The sequence below is a fragment of the Dama dama genome, chromosome 25 (assembly GCF_033118175.1).
Source record: "Dama dama isolate Ldn47 chromosome 25, ASM3311817v1, whole genome shotgun sequence".
Lineage (NCBI taxonomy): Eukaryota > Metazoa > Chordata > Mammalia > Artiodactyla > Cervidae > Dama > Dama dama.
Genome location: NC_083705.1, coordinates 64,365,519 through 64,388,696, shown reverse-complemented (window position 1 = coordinate 64,388,696; position 23,178 = coordinate 64,365,519). Strand labels below are relative to the sequence as shown.

Here is a 23,178-nt window from a genome sequence, read left to right as displayed (position 1 = left end):
AAGAACAAGTTTTTGCTAACCTGTTGGCTGTGTTTTTCTAAGTGTCCTAATGAAGTCGTGTTAACTGGAGTTGTTGTTTCCGTGAAAGCAAGTAGAACGGAAGAAGCTGCAGCCTTCCCGTGAGTGTGTGGCGTGACCCCCTCACTGATGAGCCTCCCCCTCTCCCCTCCCCCTTAGAAGACACACCAGAGCGCCCTGCAGGTCCAGCAGAAGGCCGAGGCCATGCTGCAGGCCAACCACTATGACATGGACATGATCCGGGACTGCGCCGAGAAGGTGGCCTCTCACTGGCAGCAGCTCATGCTCAAGATGGAAGATCGGCTAAAGCTGGTGAACGCGTCCGTGGCCTTCTACAAGACCTCGGAGCAGGTGGGGGCCCCTGCCCACGCGTCCCCCGGGCCCAACTCCCTTGGGCGACTTAGCCCCTGCCTGGCCAGGCATTCCCGGACCAGTCAAGTCCCAGCGTAGCAGAGAAGAGCAGCCCCGTAGATTTAGCATTATTCTCGCTTATTAGGATTGTTATCCCTTAAGTATCAGGGAATAACAAGTTGGAAAGGATTTGATGAGAGACATCCCTTTCTCTCTCATTTAAATATACGTCTTGAAGCAGGGCAGAGAGAGACAGGAAAATCCCCTTTCATCTGTCCAGGCTCTGAAAAGCCTGCGTGCATCCCCTCGTCCAGCGATGGCCTTGGTGCTCGGGCCAGGACCGATTGTCCCTCCCGTCCCCTGCCAGGAGGCCCTTCTGAGCCCGGGCCTTTGTCCCACCACAGGTCTGCAGCGTCCTGGAAAGCCTGGAGCAGGAGTACAAGAGGGAAGAGGACTGGTGCGGAGGGGCCGACAAATTGGGCCCCAACTCCGAGACAGACCACGTCACCCCCATGATCAGCAAGCACCTTGAACAGAAGGAAGCGTTCCTAAAGGTACGGAGCCGGCCTTCTTGGTGCTGGTGCCTTGCCGATGGGGTTCTTAGACCCAGGAGGGTCCACCTGAGCCTGGGGAGTGTCTGGATGCCTTCGTCCTTGCACAGCCCCGGTTGTAGGGAGTGAAGGGGTGACCCTGCTTCCCTGGTGGCTCAGACGGTAAAAAATCTGCCTGTGTTGTAGGAGACTCGGGTTTGATCCCTGGGTCGGGAAGGTCCCCTGGAAAAGGGAATGACTACCCACACCAGTATTCTTGCCTGGAGAATCCCATGGGCAGAGGAGCCTGGCGGGCTGCAGTCCATGGGTTCACGAAAAGTCAGACATGACTGAGTGACTATCACCTTTCACTTTTGCATCAGCAACAAGTGAACTGATCAGAGATCTTGAAGTCTTTTTTCAGTTGTGATTTACGCTCTCATTCTAGTTTTCACAGAGAAAGAGCTAGACAGAAATCTGTGTGTATAAAGAATGGGTAGAAGTCCCAATACCAAGTGATTCTGAACAGACATGCAGAAATAGATTTGCAGAAACAAAAATGCTTAGAGCTCAAAATAATCTTTCTTTGGAAATTTAGTCTTTTTAGGAACAAAGACCATCTCAGAACATGTGTGAGCCCAGTGTAGAGTGGACACAGAGCAGGAACACCCCTTGGAGTCACAGGACCAGTTACTAATACTTACTCAGGAAATGTTTCCTGCAAGAGAAATTTAATCCCATTCAGGCCCAGCTGGAAGTCTTAACTCTGAGAAGGTTTAAATAAGTCACTTTTCAAGCCTGCCTTGTTATTTTCATATACAGTCACACACGAGTCACTGGTGTGCTTCTCAACAGTTAAATTTTTAAAAGGGATTGAAAGGTTTAGTTGCATTAGCTTGGAACAGTTTTCCCACCTTGCATTCTTCCACTTGTGAAAATGACCTCCTGGGTTCTGCTGGTGGCCACTCAGACCTGTTGAAAATAGATGTTGTGTTTATTGTCCAGTGTTGCTTGAAGGAGTTTAGTTTTCCTCATGGCTTCAACATCCTAACCTCACAGACACCATTTCCTGTCACATTTAATCATTTCTGTTTCATTTTGAAGGTGATCCTCTGAGCTGACAGAGTTATTAGAATTATTGTTTGGTCTGAGAGAATGAATTGTAACTCTTTGAAAACTCTTAAACCTAGTATCTGACCTGTTATGAGCTTCTCCCACAGAGATTTTCTTTTAAGTAAATCAAGGTAGGAAAACAGAGCTTCCGGGGGTGTCCTGTTGCAACTGTTCAGATAGGACCTGAAGCCCCCACCCCTGCTTGTCTCTGCTGTTTTAAGTTTACGAACAAAAATCACTACAGATCGGGTCAGTTTCTTTCATTCATCTAGGATTATGTCTTTGACATGTTGGACATTTTTAAACATTTTATTGTAGATGTTAAAAAAATGTGTACAAAAATTGAGAGAATGGATAATGAACCCCTCTGTACTTCTCACCCAGCTTCAATAATTACCAACATGTGGGCATATGCCCATCTTTCCTGGATAATTTTAAATTCTAGGTATTATACCAGTTTATTTATAAGTACTTCTGTGTGTGTTTAAACATTCAAATTCTTCCTTTCTAAAACCATTGAAAATATGAAAGTGTTAGTCGCTCAGTTGTGTCTGGCTCTTTTGTGACCCCATGGACTGTAGTCCACCAGGCTTCTCTGTCCATGGAATTCTCCAGGCAAGAATACTGGAGTGGGTGGCCATTTCCTACTCCAGGGGATCTTCCCGACCCAGGGATTGAACCCAGGTCTTCTGCACTGCCAGCAGATTCTTTACCATCTGAGCCACTAGGGAATCCATCTGAAACCATTCTGTAACCACAATTCCATTTCCGACCTGAAAAAGTAATAGTAACTCTTTTTTATGTAAAATCCAGCAGTGTTCAAATTTCTCCAGTTGTCCCATGAATTTGGTTTTATACATGGATTTAATCAAAATTCAGACAAGGTCCATGCATTGATTTGATTGGTATGTCTCTTAAATCTTAGCCTAAACCTATCCTCCCTTTTATTAGCATTTATTAAGTAAAGAAATGAATTATTCATGCTGTGGAGTTTCCCTCATCCCGGGTCTGGTGATTGCATCCCTTGGGTCACTTAGCATCCGGGATTCTCTCCATTTCTCTTGGCTGGATTGAGGGCCTTGATCAGGTTCAGGTTTGAGTGAGTGTGTGGGGCCTGCTTAGGGGACCTCATGGCTGATGCTGTGCATTTCCCATGGCATCGCCTCGGGACACACACCGTCTCCTCCTGCTGTCTGTGATCTGAAGGTTTGTCAGTACTTGAGACTCGGTGAGCCCGTCGCATCGCTTGTGGACTTCCCCATCAGCCTTTCATCCACTGGGTTTGGCGCCCAGTGTTGGTATCACTTCATTAGGAGTTGCCCCAGGGTGGTAGTCTTGTCGTTCCGTCTGTCTTGGTTAGATGGAATTATTCCCTCCTCAGCTTTGTGGTTACGCTAGAATAGAGTTTGGCCCAATAATGTGGGGTTTATGTGTGACTGTTTCCCTCTGTTGATGATTTTCAGAATAATGAGCTGTTGCCTTGGCAACTTCGGCATATGATCAATGTGTTCTTGTAGCATCATCGTGGATTTTAACATTTGGTGTGTTTCAGTCACTCATTGAAATCAGGTGTTTGTCTTTTTATATCCTAAACTTGTCCTGCCATTGAGAGCCCCTTCCAGTCAGGCTGGCTCAGATGTCCTTTTGAAATGACCCTAGCAGTCTTCATGGCTCCCTTGCAGTTTGACATGGCAGCTTATTTCAGTCTGATCAGTAGAGGCTCATGGTGTATTTTTCTCATTAAAAAAAAAAAGGTACTGCAGCCCCTGAAAAGGCCTGGGAACAGTTCCCAGCCCACTGAAGACGAGCATCCCTCATGCCGAGCCAGGTTGGGGCTCTCCGTACCGTTCACTTACAAGGACACGGAGCTCCTTGAGGAAAAGACTGACTCCAGATCTGGGCTAGGCAATGGGCAAGATATTTCCCTTTCTAATATAATTAAGGGATTTTCCCCCCCTGAACCATTTTGATTTATATTTATCTCTTTTCTGTTAAATAAAACTTTAATACATGAATGAAATTACTTTTGTGACTTCTAAACATGTGCTATCGGTTGTCTGTTATGGCAGTAAAACCATATAAAAAACCACCGTGCAGTTCAGTGGCTTAAACCAAAGGGTTACAGGCGAAGACCTGACAGCTAAATGCATTTACTCCTGTTGATTTAAGTGTCATCCGTGGCCGCCTTCATCTACAGTGGTCAGGTTGAGTAGGTACAGCTGAGACATGGAGACTGCGTGACTTGAGAGCTGAAAATACATACTGTCTCCCCTCTGCAGAATTCCCAGCATGGTTTAGCCCGGCCCTCCAACTTAGAGTTTCTCCCAGGGCTTCGATCAAGGTATTGGCCAGGGATGCAGTCACCTCCAGGTTAAATTGGGAAGAAAGGCTTCACTGCCTCTCTGGCTGCAGCCCAGGGGTCACCAGTCCCTGGCCACCTGGACATCGCCACGGGTGGCTCTCAACACAGCAGCTGGTTTCATCGGAGCAAGGGCGCCAAGACTGAGTTGTTTTTTTGTTTTTGTTTTTTTTTTTTTGATTGCAATGGGATTCAGCCTTTGTATTCTCCAGACTGCAAATTGGCCAGATGGACGCTTTAGATGTATGATAGAGCCCCGTGCTCCTGTCAGTCCTATACACCGAAGACATGTCTGTGTGAACCCCGTGAACACGTTGCTCTGCTTCGTTCCTTAGGCTTGCACGCTTGCCAGGAGGAATGCGGACGTCTTCCTGAAGTACCTGCACAGGAACAGCGTGAACATGCCCGGCATGGTGACCCACATCAAAGCCCCCGAGCAACAAGTGAAAAGTGAGTCCGCTAGGGCTCGGCCGGCCGCTGAGCTGACAGCACGTGCTCTGAAGTCTTGTCTCAGGGCTTCATTTTAATTTTTGAATTTTTTCAGGTGTTTTTAATTTTTTTTCAATTATTAAAGTATGATAACACATTTACAGGAGACTTGGAAGATACAGAACTAAGTTACATATAGTTCCACTGTATATTACAATTTTTTAAGTAGATAAATTAAGACTTTTAGTTGGGGTTTCAGTATCAAACTCTCAAAAATTTGTAGAATGAAAATACAGAGAAGTAGAAGGATATAGTAGACCTGAAAAGCACCCTGCACCATTTCAGCACAATTAAGATTTATACAGTTTTCACACAACAGTAGGATAAAAATTCTATTCCAGTTCCCATAGACTAAACTAGGAGACACTGGAACATATCCAGGGACATAAAACAAGGTGCAGGAATTTCATGGTCTAAAGGTATTGAAGTCATACACAGTCTGTTCTCTTATCACTGTGGAATTATGTTAGAAATCAGTATCAAAAGATATTTGAAAAGAACCCATTTTTTCAAGTGCAATGTGACATTTGCGAAGAGAGATCTTTGACTTAGCCATTGAAAGCCTCAATAAAGTTAGAAGACTGAAGTAACACAGAGGGTGATTGAAGAGAAAAGAGCATGTAAATGAGAAACTAATGTCAAAATGAGAAATTAATATCAAAGATGCTTTTAAAAAATCCATGTATTTGGAAATTAAATGTCCTCTAGGGGTTCATTTTAAATGTCTTTTTAATATCATTAAAGTTAATTGTAAGTTATCTTACTTTAGTAATAAAATATTTAATAAACATAGGTTTATAATTTATTGAGTCAAGTTGAGGGAGAAAATGCAACATGTTCAAGATATTATTAACATTGACTGTTTTATTCAAAGTAAGTGAAAATGTGAATCAGGAGAAAAATGAAAACCAGAATTATCTATAGGCAAATTATTTTTAAAAGTTTAAATCACAAAAATGATATACCCATTTCATTGCTACACTGTGTTACCACTTTTGTATACTTAAAGCATTATTAATAAAAGCAAATTGCAAAAGTTATGTAGATGGGTATCCTTTGAGTTTAAAAATCTGTAAAAACCACATATGCACATTCAGAAATGCATCTAAAAAGACCTGGGAGCAATTATGCTAAACTGTAGGTAGCGTTGAGACAAGTGGAAGTTAAGGCTACTGATAATTTTTAAGCCATAGAATTCTGATTTGACTATTTTGCAATAAAAATGCATCCAAGTGATATGTCATTTTCAACTTAATCATAATTGTTTCTACAAGTTGAATTGGAATGACATGGAAATGGGTCCTCAGGAAATGATGAGAGTTGTTTAAAACTATTGATACTTGGGCATTGTTCTTTCAGCTTCCATCCTCACCTGAGCCTCAGCGCTGCCTCCAGCAGAGGCTACAGAAATAATAGACTAGAAAAGACTTAGAGCCATTTCATTTTAAGTGGTAGGTTAATCTTTTGACAGGCTTCAAGTTTCAGTCCTAATTAGTTTCATTAAAATAGTTCACTTTTTCAAGCAAAGAGACCATAGCAATACCAACCACCAAGCTGTGGGTACATGCGAATCAGGCTCCTGCTTCTCACAGCACTCAGCTGTGAGGAACTTGGTAAATGTTTGTGGAAAAGTTGTTTTCCAATAAAGTTATATTCCAGGTATCACTTATTTGATTTGCAATTCCAGTCGGGGAATCTTTTTCTAAAGTTTTTTTTTTTTTTAATCTGTTTACTTTATAAACTTCTTGAGTAAAAATAGACTCACTCTAAAGGATTTTGAAAGTGTACAGACTTATATAAATTACCTAATTCCTTTGCCAATGGTAACCTCTGTGAGGAACTTTGTGCATCCCTTCTTTGCGTGTAGATGGACATGTGAAGACAGATAGAATCATGTGTAGCTTCAACTCACCCATCTGGCTTTTTAGTTTTTGTGGTGTGGTTTTTTTTTTTTTTTTTTTTAATCACAATGGGACTATATTCCCCTGCAATTTTCTTTTCTTTCACTCAGTAATAATCTTACTCTGTATCAGAATTTAGAGATCTCTTCTCTTATTTTTCATGCCCAGCACTATCCTGATTCCGTAGTTGATTTAACCTGACCCCTAATTGACGCTCTCTCATGTTGCTGCCAGTTTTTGCAAACAGCTCCTCTGTGTGTGCATCTGTATAGGTCGTGTTGGGAGCTTGTGTGAGCACCGTATCTGAAAGCTATTTCCTGGCTCAAGGGTGCGCACACCTCGCTGTCATTACCTGACACCCACTTACCATCTGCAGGGTCTGTACTCCACCTCCCTCCCTCAGTAATGTACTTATGCAGGTTTCCTCTGTCCCTGCAGCCCTGGGCAGTGTGGTCCTCGCTAGGAAAATGGCAAAAACTGATCCCACTGCTTGAGTGAGATGAAACGTGTATCCGTATTTTTAGTTGGCCACATATCATTTCATAAAATCACAACCTTCATGTTTGTATGCTTTGCTTGTTTTGCCAACAGGTTATTCGTATTTTTCCCATTCACTAGTCAATAAATTAGATCTGTGTCTCATATGTTCCCAGTAGTTTATCTGGGCTCTTAATTTGTGTAATATTTTTACACATGCGCTGTTTTATTTGATCATGACAATTTTAATTCTCATGTAATCAGATTGTTGTCTTACATTTTCCTTTCTAGCTTTTGCTTCTCAACTTCACATCCTTTCCTCTCCTAAGAGTTTGGTTTTGTTTTGTTTTTAACACCCATCATTTTCTTCTACTGCGCCAATTTGACTGGTATCCTTTTTTTTTTTTTGTAAATTAATTTATTTATTTTAACTGGAGACCGGCTGACGTTCCTTGCACAGGAACATTCTCATGGTCTTGCACAAAACACCTAATACTGGTGTTTCCCAGTATTGCTTCCCCAGTCATCCTCAGATTTCCCGCACAGGGGGCGCAGTCACCGCCCCACCGACCCTGCCAACCTGGGGTTGGAGGCCGGCTCAGTGTCCAGTGACCTCAGTCTTAAGAGTGAGCCGGAGCGGTGGACAGGTGTGTGAAGAAGACCGGGCAGGCAGGCAGTGTGTCTCAGTATCTGATGATCTGCAGTGGCATTTGCATTTAAAAATCTCTGAATGAAAATGACTGTCACTTCCTGGGCGCCCTGACTGACGGCGGGCCCCGCCGCGCGGCTTTCTGCTTGCTCTCTCAGACATCTTGAACGAGCTCTTCCAGCGGGAGAACAGGGTGTTGCACTACTGGACCCTGAGGAAGCGGCGGCTGGACCAGTGCCAGCAGTACGTGGTCTTCGAGCGGAGCGCCAAGCAGGTCGGTCAGCCCGCAGCCCCCGGCCCCGCTCCCCGCGCTCAGGCCGCCGCCAGGGGTGGCTGCTGGCCCCGCGGCGGACGGCTGATCGCGCCCTCATGACCAGACACCGCCTTGCCTTTTACTTAAGTTCGTAGCCGGAAAGCACCACGCTCTCATGCACGTGTCTCACTCGCTGATTTTGGCCTCAACAAGCGTGCCATTCAGCTCTGCCCAGCAGTCACCATCATGGTGATTTCAGTCCCTGGAAAAATAATACAGGGGGCAGCTTTTTACGTTGCTGTGTTTATATTTTCAAGATACAAATTCTGCTCTTCAGATAAATGGAGCTAAAGTTAAGAACTGTGGCAGCATTTCTCAGAATTCAGTAGAGTCCAAAAACTCTGCCGTGTCTTTGGCTGAGGCAGAGATATCGAGAGGGTGCGTTTGCCGTGTCCCCCCCTCGGAAGTCATTTGGGGATCAAGGCCTTCAGCCTCGATGGTCAGTCGTGGAAGTCATTTTAGGGGAAAGTCTCTCTGATTGTAACTCAAATGGGAAGATTTTCGTCACTTCTCTTTGGCCTTAACAGTCACATAAGAATCCGTGGACTGTGAGTGCAGGGTCTGGAGGGGCAGGGAGGGAGGGAGGGGGCTTTTCTCAGAACCCCTTGAGCCGTCTCACTCCCGGGCCCCCCCCCAGGGCTCCTGGTCCCCGGGGACCGCGCCGGACCTGCACCGTCTGCTCCATCCTGAAAAGCTGACGCGGGCCTGACCCAGAGTAGGCGTCCAATCACAGAAAGATTGTTTTTCTCTGCACGGGTTTCCCTCTTGGGGAGCAGACTCTTTAATCTGGTAGATGTCAGTCTCTCACTGTGAGGCCTGCTGGCCAGGACTGCTTGGTGTCCCAGGGCGGGAGCAGGATTCAGGGTCCCCGGACCTGACGCCCTGACCCTAACCCGGCCTCTGCCTCATCTTTCCTGACTCTCCAGGATGCAGTGATCATAATGCCCAGTAGGGGCAGCAAGCAGTAGTATTTTTTAGTGTTTAAAGTCTACTTTCTTAACATTTTTAAAAATGGATTGGGCCTGATTTGATTTCTAATTAGAGACGGTTTCATCATCTTCTCTCACACATCTTTCTTATCTCTCTGTTGAAAGACAAGGAGTCATTCAGCGTCAGAGAACAACATTGTAAATAATTCCCTTGACAAAGAGAAATAATGGGACGCGCTGCTGCTGTTTGCTAAAGGCAGCTCATTTGCTGAAAGTTTAAGAGCATTCACTTTTTGCCATGATGGAGGATGACCGTCAGCCCTGCGGCCCTGTCGGGCTGGGCTCCGTTCTCTACAGTAACAGCAGACTCGCAGGAAATACCAAGCGTGTAGGACATGCTGGTCTTGGTGGCCCCGGCCGGCTCGAGGGTTCAGGACGAGGCCCTGGGGTTCCGGGTGGGACTGTGGCCGGTGACCCCGGCCCTGCTCTGCAGCCCTCGGGGCTCCAGGCTGCTCCAAGATGCTCCTCATCTCAACCCCTGCAAGTTGGCGTTCAGTTCAGGGCTCTTTCTTGTTTCTCTTTCCTCTCCCTTATCGCGCGCTGTTGGTATCTCCCAGCCCTGACCTTCCGTTTCTGGTGTCCAGATTTAGAGACCCCACCTCTCTCCTGGCCTGTCTCCACTGTGGCCTTAACCAAAGCCAAAGTGGACCCGCCCCGCGTGCTGTGTCCCGTCCCCGCCCCCCGTGTTTTCCCTGATTCCTGCCTTCCCCTCATCTTCCCATCCTCACCCCTTCATCGGGGCCCTCTGGCCTTCCCCTCCCGCCCTCTGAGCCAGCTCAGGAACCAGCCCAGCCGTGTCCCGTCTACACCTCTGGACCAGTTTGCTAACCGGTGTTGCTTCCTCGCCAATCCCTTTTCCACGCGGCAGCCCCATTCACTTCCAGGCCAAAGTCCCAGGCCCTGTGACCCCCAAGGGCCCCCCCGTCACCCTCCAGCCTCCCCCTGCCCAGGACCCTTCCCTCCCATCCCAGCCTTCCTCAGCCCGGGAATCCCTCCAGGTCACCTGCCTCCGTGGTAGACACTCAGGCACCACTCCCTGTGTGAGCAGAACTGCTAGGGACCTTTGAAGGAACTGACCTCCATGGTTTCTGCCTTGATTTGGTGCCAACATTGCTTTCGAGGTGGAATAGCCACACTCCGGCAAAACGAAAGTAAATTCTCAGCCAGGATGCTTCATGGAAGGTATTCTGCGTTGTGGCTTTCTTTTCACTTAAAAAAAAAAGTGCTAGTAGAGAAAGTGATTTTTCTGTTCCTACACCAGCAAATCACACTGGACCCAGAGATTTTGAGGGCAGATATGAAAGCACTTTTGCTTTTATATGTCTTTTCTATAGTGTTCCTTTTTAGATGCATATGTTTAAGCAAGTTTGATTTCATTTGCTATGTATGCCTGTAGAAGGGGAAAAACTGCTTCCATCTAAAAACATGAAGGAGTGAATAGAAGTTAGAATGTATCCTTCTGTTGCAGCCTGAGGCTGGCCAGCCCCTCTCTCCCCAAGGCGGGGTCATCTCTCTCCTCCATCCAGGAGGTTAAGCCTGGCCCAGAGCATCTTACATGTCATGAGGAGGCTCCTCTGTGGGACCCCCAGAAGGCAAGTGGGTGCTGCCTGAGGGCCCACTGAAGGCAGGAACAAGGAGAAAGGCCTCAAGTTGCACGTTTGAAAGCTGGGCCTTTGCGCCTGCTTTCTTTTTTTTTTTATTAGTTAGAACTCCCCAGGAGGGTTCTCAAGTCCCATGACATGAATGTCAGTGTTCAGCAACTCCAGGCTATCCAACCTCATGCACGCTGTCTCAGTACTCTTGAGGAAGGATGTTCATTGTGCTCTGACTGTCCTTTAGGTCCAAGGATAAGAAACTTTTGAACTTGTTAGGCCTTGTGGATGCTCAAGTGACACAACCTCATTTTTCTAGAATGTCAACTTTTTCTTCTCCTTTTGGAAGGAAGATACACACTTGAGACTCTCGTTTCTCTTTGAGGGAGCATTTCTAGCTGGCGGGCCAGCCCAGGCCTGCGGATGTTTAAATGAGATGCTGGAGAGCCAGGCCTTGTTTCACCACCGCTGAGGCCTGAACTCTCTCCCACTCCTCCCGCGTCTAGGCTCTGGAGTGGATCCACGACAGTGGGGAGTTCTACCTCTCCACCCACACCTCCACGGGCTCAAGCATCCAGCACACCCAGGAGCTGCTGAAGGAGCATGAGGAGTTCCAGATCACCGCCAAGGTGAGCTCGCGGCAGCCCCAGGCCTGAGTGGCTGCCGGGTGTTCCCCAGATAACCTCAAACCCCGTGTGTGTACGTGCTCAGTCGTGCCTGACTGTGTGACCCGTGGACTGTAGCTACCGGGCTCCTATGACCATGGGGATTCTCCAGGCAAGAATACTAGGGTGGGTTGCCATTTCCTTCTCCAGGGGATTTTCCTGACCCAGGGTTTGAACCCACACAGGACACTTCTTTACCATCTGAGCCACCAGGGAATCCTACTTTGTGTAAATAAGGTCTTTCTTAAAAATATCATTGAAGACCTACCTTATAAAATGGAGGAACGGGCTGAGCCAGAGGGGCTGTTAGACCTTAATTTAGGGATCATTCTGAGCCCTTTTCACGCTGTCCCCACCCATACCTTCATTTCTCTGCTTCCTCTTGTTCCTCTGATTTCTGGAAAGCCCCACACCTCCTTAAATTTTTCTTCCTTCTTGGTCCTTTTCATTATTCTTCTCTTATTTTCATTCCGTTTTATTTCCCAAGGTATTTTCCAAGTACTTGCTATTTTTATGGAATGCTGGTATTACCAGCTTGACTTAGGTGGGTCCTGTGGGTGTTTCCTTGTCTTGAGCAGTGAAAACTGTTACAGTAGCATTAGGCCCGGATACAGTAGCATCACGCCTGGCTGTCCAGTCCTGAAGCTGTCTGGGCTTGATGGTTGGCACAGTTTATGTCAGTAGCTATTCATAGGTTTATACTGCTGGAGGCATTTTCACTTTCCTGCAGAATTAAATATATATCCAAGGCATACGCAGCGCATGTAACTATGAATTTTTAAGCAAGTATGTAAGAATTCACACATCGGCATGAATATTTTCTCAATTGAAATACATATTTGCAGGGGCTAATTCCTTTTTTTTAACCTCAAAACATTTTTGAGGTTTTTAGGCTTATCTTCTCAACCGGTGGTATTTTTTGTTTTTCAGAGTTTTGAATATGCATTCTTTGTACAGTTTTCAGAAGCACCTCTGTTTTGGATGATTTTAAGGTTTTAGAAAAAGTTGGAAATAAGTTCAGATTTAAGAGTAGAAAATCAGTGTCAAGCTGGGTGACAATTTTGGTTAAAGAGTAGTGTTCCTATAAGGTAAGAAGATTGATTTTCTCGGCTGGCCCTTAACTTGGCTTTGAGAACATATCAATGGGGAATTTTTAAATCATTTAGGATGACAACAGCTACTTTGTATCATGTCTATTTGCACTTTTTCATGCTTTTTGTTGCAATTTCTGACTCTTCCGGGTAATCTTCCCTGGGCACTGCTCCCCTGGGCACTGCTCCCCCGGGCCCCGCCCCCACCACAAGCTGTAAATTCATTTTTCTGTTCAGCCTCTGGGTGCTGGGCTGTGGGAATCCACAGTCTCTGTTCTGGAGGAGCCCACAGTCCAGTGGGGCTCGGTGGGGAGCCTTGGCGTTTGGTGGGGGGTTACACCCAAAGGGGCCACAGGTGCTCCAAGGGGTCCCCCCACCCGCTCAGTTGAGGGGAGCTGGCCTTTGCTGCCTCTGCGGTAAGGGTCACGTCTTTTCCTTCCCTTCCTCTAGCTCCAGCACGGCTTTGGCTGTGTAATTGTTATTTTTTGTTAGTAATTGGATGATAAATACAGTTATTGTGTGCATTCGATGATTTATATTTGTTTCTTGAGTGTCCTTCGGTTATAAAGATACAAAGAAAATGCCTAAGATACCACTCAGGTAGCTTCAAGTTTTGCTCCTTTGCCCCAACTTAAATTCCCGTGAAAGCTGCGCTCTGCCGGCCTCGTGTGCAGTCAGACGGCCGTTGGGCACAACCTGGGGGCACACACCCTGCACACAGCGGGTGCGGACATCACCGTCTAGGGAGAAGCATCGTGCAGCTTCGTGCCCCCAGTAGAGGCTGGATGGAGGGGCTTTCCCATTATTCCTAAATGTTCCTTTTCCTCAAACTTGGCTTGTGGTTTTTGGAAGAATGAGCAGTAAGAGGCATAGTTTTGCCTCATATTTTGTAAAAGAAGAAAAAAAGAAACATCTAAAATCATAGGTGAAATTTGACCTTTGTGTTTTCTGAATAGACAGAGCTGTTTCGTCTGTTGGGTATACTGAATTCATTTTGCTAAGAGAAACTGATGGATTTTGAAAAGAGCAGCTTGCACTTTTTATTTTCTTAGCATTTTTTCTCTGGTTTCTGGCTACTTTTCTTTTTCATCAGAAAACCTCCCGCTGTGGTGCTGGGAGACATCATTTAGTTTTTCGTGTTGAAGTGAGGCCCTTGCTCACCTTCTGTACACCCCTGCCCCCACCCATGTCTTACTGTCTCCTGAGAAGTCATTTTTCTCTTGTTACGTAGAAAAACCTTCTTCTTGCTCTGACATGACATCTTCCAATCCAGTAGTTACATAATTAGTATCTAACATTTTCAGGGTTAATGGAAATAAAGCCTCTCCTCACCGTCTGATTAAGGCTCACCTTGATTCCTTGGCAACTCAAGGCAGTAATTTCTCAAAATGCTTTGCACGCACCACCTGCATCCAGGCCCTGGGTGTTTACTTAGAAGCAGACCTCGGTCCTCACCAGACACCGCACATACTGACCTGGACTCGCTGGGAGCGGGACCTGACACGGAGCATCTCTAACCATCTCCCCAGGTGGTTTTATGCATGCTGAAGTTTGAGACCCACTGCCTTATGTTGACCTTCACAGTCTTGTCACCTTCTCCCCACACGGCTCCCTGATTGCCCGTGTCTCCTGTGCCAAATACCTTCTTTGACCAGAAAATGTCCAAGATCATTGAATCTGCATCATTTCTGGGTTTCTGATCACCTGAGAACACCACGAATAAGGCTGTTCTGAATTTGTGGCGTAAGCGTTCAGTCTGCCTTTATTTTACTCCAATCGCTTGATTATGCCTAAAGACAAAGTTGTTCGAATTATATTATTTGTACACTTTAAAAACAGAAATTTGCTTTCAGAAAAATCTCTTTACGCAAGCAAGGAGGCTGCTGTGTCCTGCTGATGAAGGAGAAGCAGGAGTTGTTAGAAGAGGCGCCAGGTGCCCCTTGGTGGTTGTCATGTGCATTTATGCAAAAAAAATGAAAGGGAGAAAACGACACGTATGCATACAGGCCCTTGTTTGTATGTAATAAAATGTCCGGCATGATGCGCACGGAGTTGATACAGGCAACAGGCATATGTGGAGTGAGAAGACTCTTCACTTTGTGTCCTTCTGTGTCCTTTGAACTTTTAATTCTGTGAATTCAAATACACTTTGAATGTATACAAATTCAAGTACAATTCAAATACAATACATGAATGCATTTTAAAAGTATCAATTAAAAATATAAAGTTTCATGGATTAGCAGATTCGTTCTACTTAGTTTTAATCACACCATTCATTCATTCAACAATTATTTCTTGAGTCCATACTGTGTACCAAGAGCTGCTCTCTCTGCTGAGCTCATGGATTGCATGTTCTGATTGGAGAAACCAGCAGTAACATGATGGATAAGTAAAAATATATGCACGCATGTTAAATAATAAGAGCAAAAGACAGCCTGGCGACGAGGGTTGCCATCTCTGACAGGCTGTGGCGGATTTCATCAAGAAGACTTTGACTCTCTGATTAGCATTTTTTGTTTAAATGAAGTTTATACATGGAAGATTTGTAGATCTGCCAGGCTTTGCCTATGGGAAATCTTCTGGTCTGCATTGAGTTTCATATAATTAGAATCAGCCTATTGGTGTCACATACAGACAACTAGTCTGTTTTGTGATGTATTTTTGACATATGTGAAAATCTTCCTTTGTTTTCTTGGTGGTTTTTGTTTTCTGTTTTAATGTAGGCAGATTGTCTCTTTTTATCTTTACTTCTGTGTCCCCACCACTTAAAACATGAAACCACTTTCTTAACCCCTTAAAGAGACACAGTGGCCTTTAGACAACACGGGTCTGAACCGCGTGGGTCCACTTACACTCAGATTTCTTTTGACAAGTAAGAACTACAGGAGTGCATGATCCCAGCGGAGCCCAGGCTGTGGACCACTGGGGCAGTGGTGTGAGAAGTGAGGCAGGAGGCAGTGCCCAAACCCCTGGATTCAGTGGTGAGCGTTTGCAGTGCCCCCCACAGCTGTCATTCATGATCTCACGACTTCCACACAAGATAAAGGCCCCAGAAACTTTCGGAGTATTGTCAGTTCTGCTCAATTTCTCCATAAACAGCTTTTATATAATTCTTTTTTCCACAGAGACAGTAATGTCCCTTGAGCTCCCTTTTCATGTGGCTGTTTGTTTTGTTTTGTTTTGTTTTTTTGTATATTACATATTCACGCCAGTTAAAAGTAACTGCTATGCCCGTTAAAGTTACAGGTGTATATACACTTGCATAAAGGCCCTAATGTTAATGTATTATCTCAATAAATATTTGGTAAATGTCCTCCGTGTATCAGACACAGAGAAGGCACGTGAAATATTAATGAGTAAAGCAAGCAAATGTCCCTGACTGCTGGTGGGTACATTCTAACTAGGAGAGAGACAGTGATCTTAGCAAGTAAATTATACCTCCTTGGAGGCTGATGCTACAGGGCAGAGCAGAGCAAATGGGGAGAGAGTGCCTGGGGCAGGGAGGTGAGCTGCAATTTTAAGAGAGTCAGGGAGGCCAGTTAAGAATGGCCTTTATTTGAGCAGAGACATGAAGGAACCACAGAGCTGTCCAGGGGACCAGCTTTCCAGGCCAAAGGGGCCGTGGTGCAGAGAACTGAAGGCCAGCAAGCCTGGATGGGCGTTGGGCATGTTGGACCCTGTGGGGGAGCCCACCGGAGGCCCAGGGCGTTCGTGTAGAGTCTTAGGCTGTTGACAGCTGGCTCTGCAGGCTGCCTAGTGAATTCTGCTCAAAAACTTTTATTGTACAAACTGAGATAGTTTATCCAGGTTTTGAACCCTGACCTTCTTCCTTTGGGAGACTTTTAAAGTCAACTTCCTGAATGTTAGGCTTTCACCAGAAAATCTTTATGACTAACTGAGAAAAGCAAGGTTCCATAGCAGAAGAGTAACCAGAGTCATTTGAAATGCCAGTGGGAATGCTAAAGGAAGCCGAAGCAGTGATAATAAAAGAAGTGGTAACAACAAAGGATATAAGTCTAGTGATAATAATAAGTGAAGTAGTAAATGCAATGAATGTGACAGAATATCTGTTGAAAAATCAGATTTGAGTTACTGACATGTCTGTATATATGTTTACGTATATATGTGTGTGTGTGTGTGTGTGTGTGTGCACGCATGCTTAGTCATGTCTGACTCTTTGTGACCCCATGGACTGTAGCCCGCTAGGCTCCTCTCTCCATGGGATTTCCCAGACAAGAATACCGGAGTGGGTTGCCATTTCCTTCTCCAGGGACTCTTCCTGATCCAGGGATCGAACCTACATCTCTTGTGTCTCCTGCATTAGCAGGCAGGTTCTTTACCATTAACCCACCAGCGAAGCCCATATTTTATATATATAGAGAGAGAAAGAGGGAGCGAGGGAGAATGCTTGTTTTATGGTTATCCTTAAATTTAAAAAGGAGAAGTTATCCTTCACTTAAAGATCTTTCCTATGTGCACATGAAAAGTGGAAAAGTGAAAAAGTGAAAGTCACTCAGTCATGTCCACCTCTTTGTGACCTCATGGATTGTAGCCCGCCAGGCTTCTCTGTCCGTGGAATTCTCCAGGCAAGAAGACTGGAGTGGGTTGCCACTTCATTTTCCAAATGTGTATATAAAATGAAATAAATTTATTTTGGAGAGAGAGTTTTCACATGAGGAGCAAGTTTAAAATACCTCTGTGAATCAGCTTCGTGGTGGTGACTCCTCCTGCATTATCTCCTGAGAATTAAAGAAGAAACGAGCATGGGACATGGTGCTTCTTCAGGCGGTTGGTTAGGTGCCTGTGGGTTGGGGGAGGCGCCTTGGCCACACAGGCCACCTGAGGAGGAGGAAAATCCCCGATGGCTGCTGCCCTGAACAGGCCTTCAGTCTAACTGGGGACACAGGCTAGACAAGCATGAGGCGAGGGTGTCTGTCCCCAGCACCTGTGGCCTTCACAGGAGGAGGGTCGGACTGCGGACACCACCCCGAGCCAGTCTCCGCCTGCTCAGTCTGCGGGGTCTGGGCATCCACCAGGTGAAGACACCATCCAAAGAGAGCCCAGACTTTTCCTTCGCGGTCATGAAAATGCCATTCGTTGGGGAGAGAGCCGAGCCCGGGGAGCCAGTCTAGGGCCAGGGAGGTGAATTGGTGTGGACTTGGGGTTTCAGCCTGAGTGTCTCTCCCCAGTGTTCGTTTTCCTGTCCAGAGCTCAGAGTCGTAGGCCAGTTGCCGCTGTTTCTGGCTGCCGGCAGTTGAACTCATTTGCTTCACAATACTTTTCCTGTTGTTCTTTCGCAGCAAACCAAAGAGAGAGTGAAGCTATTGATACAGCTGGCCGACGGCTTTTGTGAAAAGGGGCATGCCCATGCGGCAGAGATAAAAAAATGTGTCACTGCTGTGGATAAAAGGTACAGAGACTTCTCTCTGCGGATGGAGAAATACAGGACCTCTTTGGAGAAAGCTCTGGGGATTTCTTCAGATTCCAACAAATCGGTAAAATTGCTTTGTGCCAGCGGGATAAATTACCATCTGCGTCTTCGTGTCCTGCTTGTTGATTTAATTAACAGAGGTGCTCTGCCTCCCTTATTCCACAGAGCAAAAGTCTTCAGCTGGATATCGTTCCGGCCAGTATCCCTGGCTCAGAGGTGAAACTCCGAGATGCCGCCCATGAACTTAATGAGGAAAAACGGAAATCTGCCCGCCGGAAAGAGTAAGCTAGCCTCGAAGAGCCCGCCAGGATTCACTGAGGAAGTGAAGGAAATGTCGCTTGGACAAGCATGCTTGCTTCTGTGTGTGCTCTGAAACCAAACGGCATTAATCCTTCTTGTTGCTCTGAATGTGCTTCATTTTCACAGCAAAAACGACCACTGGGCCCACTGCCCCCATATCAGCTGATTCGGAACTGGTGTCTTGTTTTTATCCTTGTGCCCCTGTCTCATGGGGTTGACAACTTGCTCTACTATCATTTGTCGTCAGTAGGTCATGAGTGATAATACTGGGGAGGAGAAATTAATAATACAAGTGCTGAAGTTTGAAAGTTGGCAATTAGTGAACTCTGCTGCGTATTAATAGAGACCAAAGATGGCTCTCAACCAGCGGTTCTCTGTCGGGGCTAGCTTTGTCCCCCAGAAGGACACTGGGCAGTATGTGGAGACATTTGGGTTGTCAGCTAATGGGGCAGGGAAAGCGCTACTGGCATCCTGGGGGCAGAGACCAGGAGTGCCGTTCAGCGTCCTGTAGTGTCCAGGCCAGCCCCCAGCAAAGCATTGTCCAGCCCCAAACCTCAACACTGCCAAGTTGAGAAACCCTGATCACTGGGTACCACAGCAAAATTTTTTCTGAAATGTTTTTTTTCCTTTGACCTGGTAACTGGGCACTGTTATTCTTCTATGCATTCTTGTTTTAATCTTCCAGAACACATCACTGGCTAATGCTTTTAAAATCACCTTATTATTTCATAAACCCTAAAAGTAAATAGTTAAAATAAGCCTGTATCCTGACTGTGAATTAAACTGGTCACTTGTCTTCCTCTGCTTTAAGGTTTATAATGGCTGAGCTAATTCAAACTGAAAAGGCTTACGTAAGAGACCTCCGGGAGTGTATGGATGTAAGTAAGTTTTTTTGCTTGTTTGCTTGTTTGTTTAGATGGGATATATACAGTCTTGCTGTTTATTCTTGTATGTGCTCAGTCACTTTAGTCGTGTCCAACTCTTTGCAACCCAATAGTCCATGGGAGATGGCTAGGGCTGTTTATTCTTACCTATTTAATTCTTAAAGTGGTCGTCCGTTTGGTTGTTATTTTTGAGATTGAAAGTGTGCACAGGCGGCCCTCCGTGCATGTTTCTGCACTTCTGTGAAGTTCCAGGCGTGTTTCGCTCATTACAGAGATGATAACAGCACTAATCCTCTTGTTTCATGTATCACATGATGGCCTGGCTGACATTCTCTCTGTAGAATTTTACAGCAGCTTCAGAGAGACACGCCTACCGATTACGACCAGCCGCTGACACTCCGTAGTTTAACGAATCTCCCTTGTACCTTGAGGAGCAGCTTAATCCCAGATTTGAAGCTAGGAGTACATTTAGAGCTGAAATGAATAGACAGTATGCTCAAATGTTAATAGCAACTGAGATTTGTCTTAGTAATAGTTTCTCATGTTGTTTTGTAAGAGGTTCCATTCTTAAGATACTTTTTAGTTAGACATTAACTCTGGGTGTGTATTGACGGAGCGCAGAAGTAGCTGTTCCTTGGAGGTGTGCCCTGGGTTTTTGTCCAACCCTCTCTGTTTCCCTCCTGGCCAGACCTACCTGTGGGAAATGACCAGCGGCGTGGAGGAGATCCCCCCAGGCATTGTGAACAAAGAGCTCATCATCTTCGGGAACATGCAGGAGATCTACGAGTTTCACAATAAGTAAGTGGCTTCATCTGTAGGGGCCCTGTTAGCGACTCTGGAAGTCTAGGTACTGTGCCGAAGTGCCATGACAAATCCAAGTTTCCAGTCGAATACACATAGATTCCAGGGATTCTGTTGGAATTTGAAGGAAGTCTGCCAGTCTTGCTTCAAGGACACAGATTCTCGAGACTGTTTTTAACGGACCCTCGGCTTTCTGTTTGAATTCACTCTTTATAGAAATGAGACTCAGAAAGCCAGAAGCCGTTTTGTAGACACACTCACTGCTCTCGACCCATATCATCAGCTGTCCCGTCAGTTACTTCTTAGGGTTCAAAGAAAAGACTGCCCTCCACGGGCTGCCGACTGGTGTTTTTGGTCCCTCCTAATAAGGAGGGAGGATCTGAGGACAGAGCAGATGTGTAGTGTGACCAAAGTAAAGTGCACTTGCCACTGGCCAGAGGAGGCACGTGGTTTTATTTTTAAGGTCAAAAAAGGAGGAAAAAAAGAAAAGACGGCAGCAGCATCTTTAGGTGGAGTCTGTGCACCCCAGATCGCCCGGGAAAGATGGTGCTGGGCCAGAGCCGGCGGGGTCTTCCTCTGCCCCCCACCCCACCTCCAGCAAAGACACGAAGACCTAACTAGTTTCTCTGGACTGAGTACCCCCTAAATTTTATCCTTTGCTACTAAACATGTCAGGCTTCCCAGGTCCATGGAGTTCTCCAGGCTAGAATACTGGTGTGGGTAGCCTTTCCCTTCTCCAGGAGATCTTCCCAACCCAGGGATTGAACCCAGGCCTCCCGCAGATTCTTTACCAGCTGAGCCGCAAAGGAAACCTGGAAAGTATCTGAAGGCTAAACTAATGAATTGTATGAAAGTCACAGTAATTTACCCCACTTCATAGCACTTGCTGCACATTTTGTTAAACTAAAATCTAAACGATACAATTTTCACTCCTTTTGGTTAAAATGATGCAATTCAGACCGTTGCCTGAATTCGTGGTATGCTTGGTCTTATTCCTGGCATATCTCACTCGTAAAATGTTTTAGGACACCTTAATAATATAATACCATTTTTACTCTCTGCAGCATATTCCTAAAAGAGCTGGAAAAATATGAGCAGTTGCCAGAGGACGTGGGACATTGCTTTGTAACCTGGGTAATGAAACCTCAGCAACTTGTTCTGTCACTACTGTTTGCTGGCTTTGAGGGATGTTAGAAAGAACACTGTCCACTTCTCAAATGGCATCCTTTTCTCCTGGTGTCTGCAGACAGAAAAGCAGACTTTACCCCCAAAAAATTACATTCTCCAGCTAGTTATTACTGTGGAACCAGCTTTTCATTGGCAGTAGTGCTGGCTTGGTCCAGAAGGTTGAGTGAATATGCCAGGCCTCTGCATGGCCCTGAGGGTTCCTGTTAACCATGAATGCCCAGCCCTGCCCAAGGGGGATTGTCGGGTCAGGAGGGAGGGAGGCAGGCAGGTGACCTGGTGACCAGGCCCTGCCGTCTAAGTGTGACACAGCTTTGCATGCACTGTTGTAGGAAGAGAGGCCGGGGCTCCGTCCTGACTTGCTGGGCCAGGGGAGGTTTCTGGACATGTGTCCTGTCGCAGGACATGTTTCTTATTTTAATATCTTTCTTTAGAAAGTTTTTTAAACTAGGGGCTTGAATTTCACTTACACACACGGCTTCTTTTCTACATAAAAAGTTGTCATAATTTGACTTATTGCCATTTGAAAGGGATACTACTCTAGTTTTCTTTTTGTTTACAGGCAGACAAGTTTCAGATGTATGTCACGTATTGCAAAAATAAGCCTGATTCTACTCAGCTGATATTAGAGCATGCAGGATCCTACTTTGATGTAAGTAAAAGATTACTAAAAAAAAGCTGTGGTATTTTCTAAGTTGCTTTTGGTGTATGTTAAATGTAAGGTGACTCATAACTTTCACCTAATTAGTATATCATTTTTATTTATCACATTTAAAATGGAGTATTCTTATACTTATGTTTTTAAAATATTTTTCTATAGTACTGCAAGCTGTATGTACTATAAAAATTTCAGACTATAATATGCACATGTGTATATATGTCTTTACTTACAATTTATATACACTCACTAGTTTTTTATTTGTCATATTGTATATCTGAGTATAAACAATGAAACTAAGCATCTTTTATCCTCTATAAAACAAAAATAACTTTGAATATTTTTAATCACTTATTTTTCCCATTTCAATTTCATGAGGTACTTAATTTCCAAAAGCAGCCTACCAGTAAAATTTTATAAATGGCACTGTAACAACTCAGACCATTGGGAGGTTCATTAATTATATTCTCATGGGTGTAAACATAGTTCATTTTTTTTGGAAAGACTTTACAGAGACGTTATTTAGAACAAAAAAGGATGGAGTCTTACGATACATAAAGTGATTGGGGGGGTTTCCAGAACATAGTCAGATGTGCCAAATACATTTTGATTAAAGATAAGGTACTTCCGAATGTTAGATGTAATTTGGTGTGTGAGTCCATGAGGTTATTAGACTTGTTCCATGCTCGCGTTTGTACATGGCCTCCTGTGATCATCCGCTCTTCTCTGAAAGTCTGGGAAATCAGAGTAAACCCTAGCTTCTGTCTGTGAGGTAGAGCCCTGGCTGTAGGTGGCCCCCTCTTAGTTGTCATTCCCATGACCATAGTTACACGTCCCTGTCTGGGTGCATAGGAAGCCCACTCTCAGGCCAGGGTGGCCCTTTCTTTCCAGTATTTCACATGACCCTGGGTCTTTGCCATTATGTGAAGCCCACCATGGTGGCCCTGTGCAGTTAGAATTATTTAAGGCCTAAGAAGCAATGAGAGCTTGTGGCACACATAATGTTCGGCATCAGTCATTTAAAAACCCTGCGGCCTAAGGAGGAAGCCAAGAGCTAAGAGATTGGAAATACAGTAGGTTGTTGTGAAAATGAGAGCAAACGGGAGAGTTCCTTATAGTGAGGGTGAGGGAAGCCTGCAGTACACAGGGCTGGGGATGTGGGCTGTGACGAGGGTGCGCATGTGGCTGGAGCTTCAGGAGCTACAGCAGAGTCTGACCGCTGGCCGGCGCAGTGACGGCCTGGGGGGCGGGCACAGTGACGGCGATGGGAGTGGGCTCAGTGACGGCCCGGGGGGCGGGCACAGTGACAGGCAGGGGGGCGGGCACAGTGACGGCGATGGGGGTGGGCTCAGTGACGGCCCAGGGGGCGGGCACAGTGACGG

At 45.6% G+C, this 23,178-nt stretch overlaps 1 protein-coding gene across 2 annotated transcripts in view; it reads left to right on the top strand.

Moving 5' to 3' along the window:
• The window catches only part of TRIO (trio Rho guanine nucleotide exchange factor), a 353,621-nt gene that overhangs the window by 217,857 nt on the left and 112,586 nt on the right, over window positions 1-23,178 (top strand). For both annotated transcript variants that reach the window (XM_061129325.1, XM_061129326.1), the window contains exons 17-27: window positions 178-369; window positions 774-923; window positions 4,707-4,821; window positions 8,046-8,161; window positions 11,288-11,410; window positions 17,838-18,032; window positions 18,134-18,249; window positions 19,080-19,146; window positions 19,841-19,950; window positions 21,018-21,087; window positions 21,701-21,790. In XM_061129325.1, coding sequence (XP_060985308.1) covers window positions 178-369; window positions 774-923; window positions 4,707-4,821; window positions 8,046-8,161; window positions 11,288-11,410; window positions 17,838-18,032; window positions 18,134-18,249; window positions 19,080-19,146; window positions 19,841-19,950; window positions 21,018-21,087; window positions 21,701-21,790 — 1,344 coding nt within the window. The remainder of the gene's footprint in view (window positions 1-177; window positions 370-773; window positions 924-4,706; window positions 4,822-8,045; window positions 8,162-11,287; window positions 11,411-17,837; window positions 18,033-18,133; window positions 18,250-19,079; window positions 19,147-19,840; window positions 19,951-21,017; window positions 21,088-21,700; window positions 21,791-23,178) is intronic.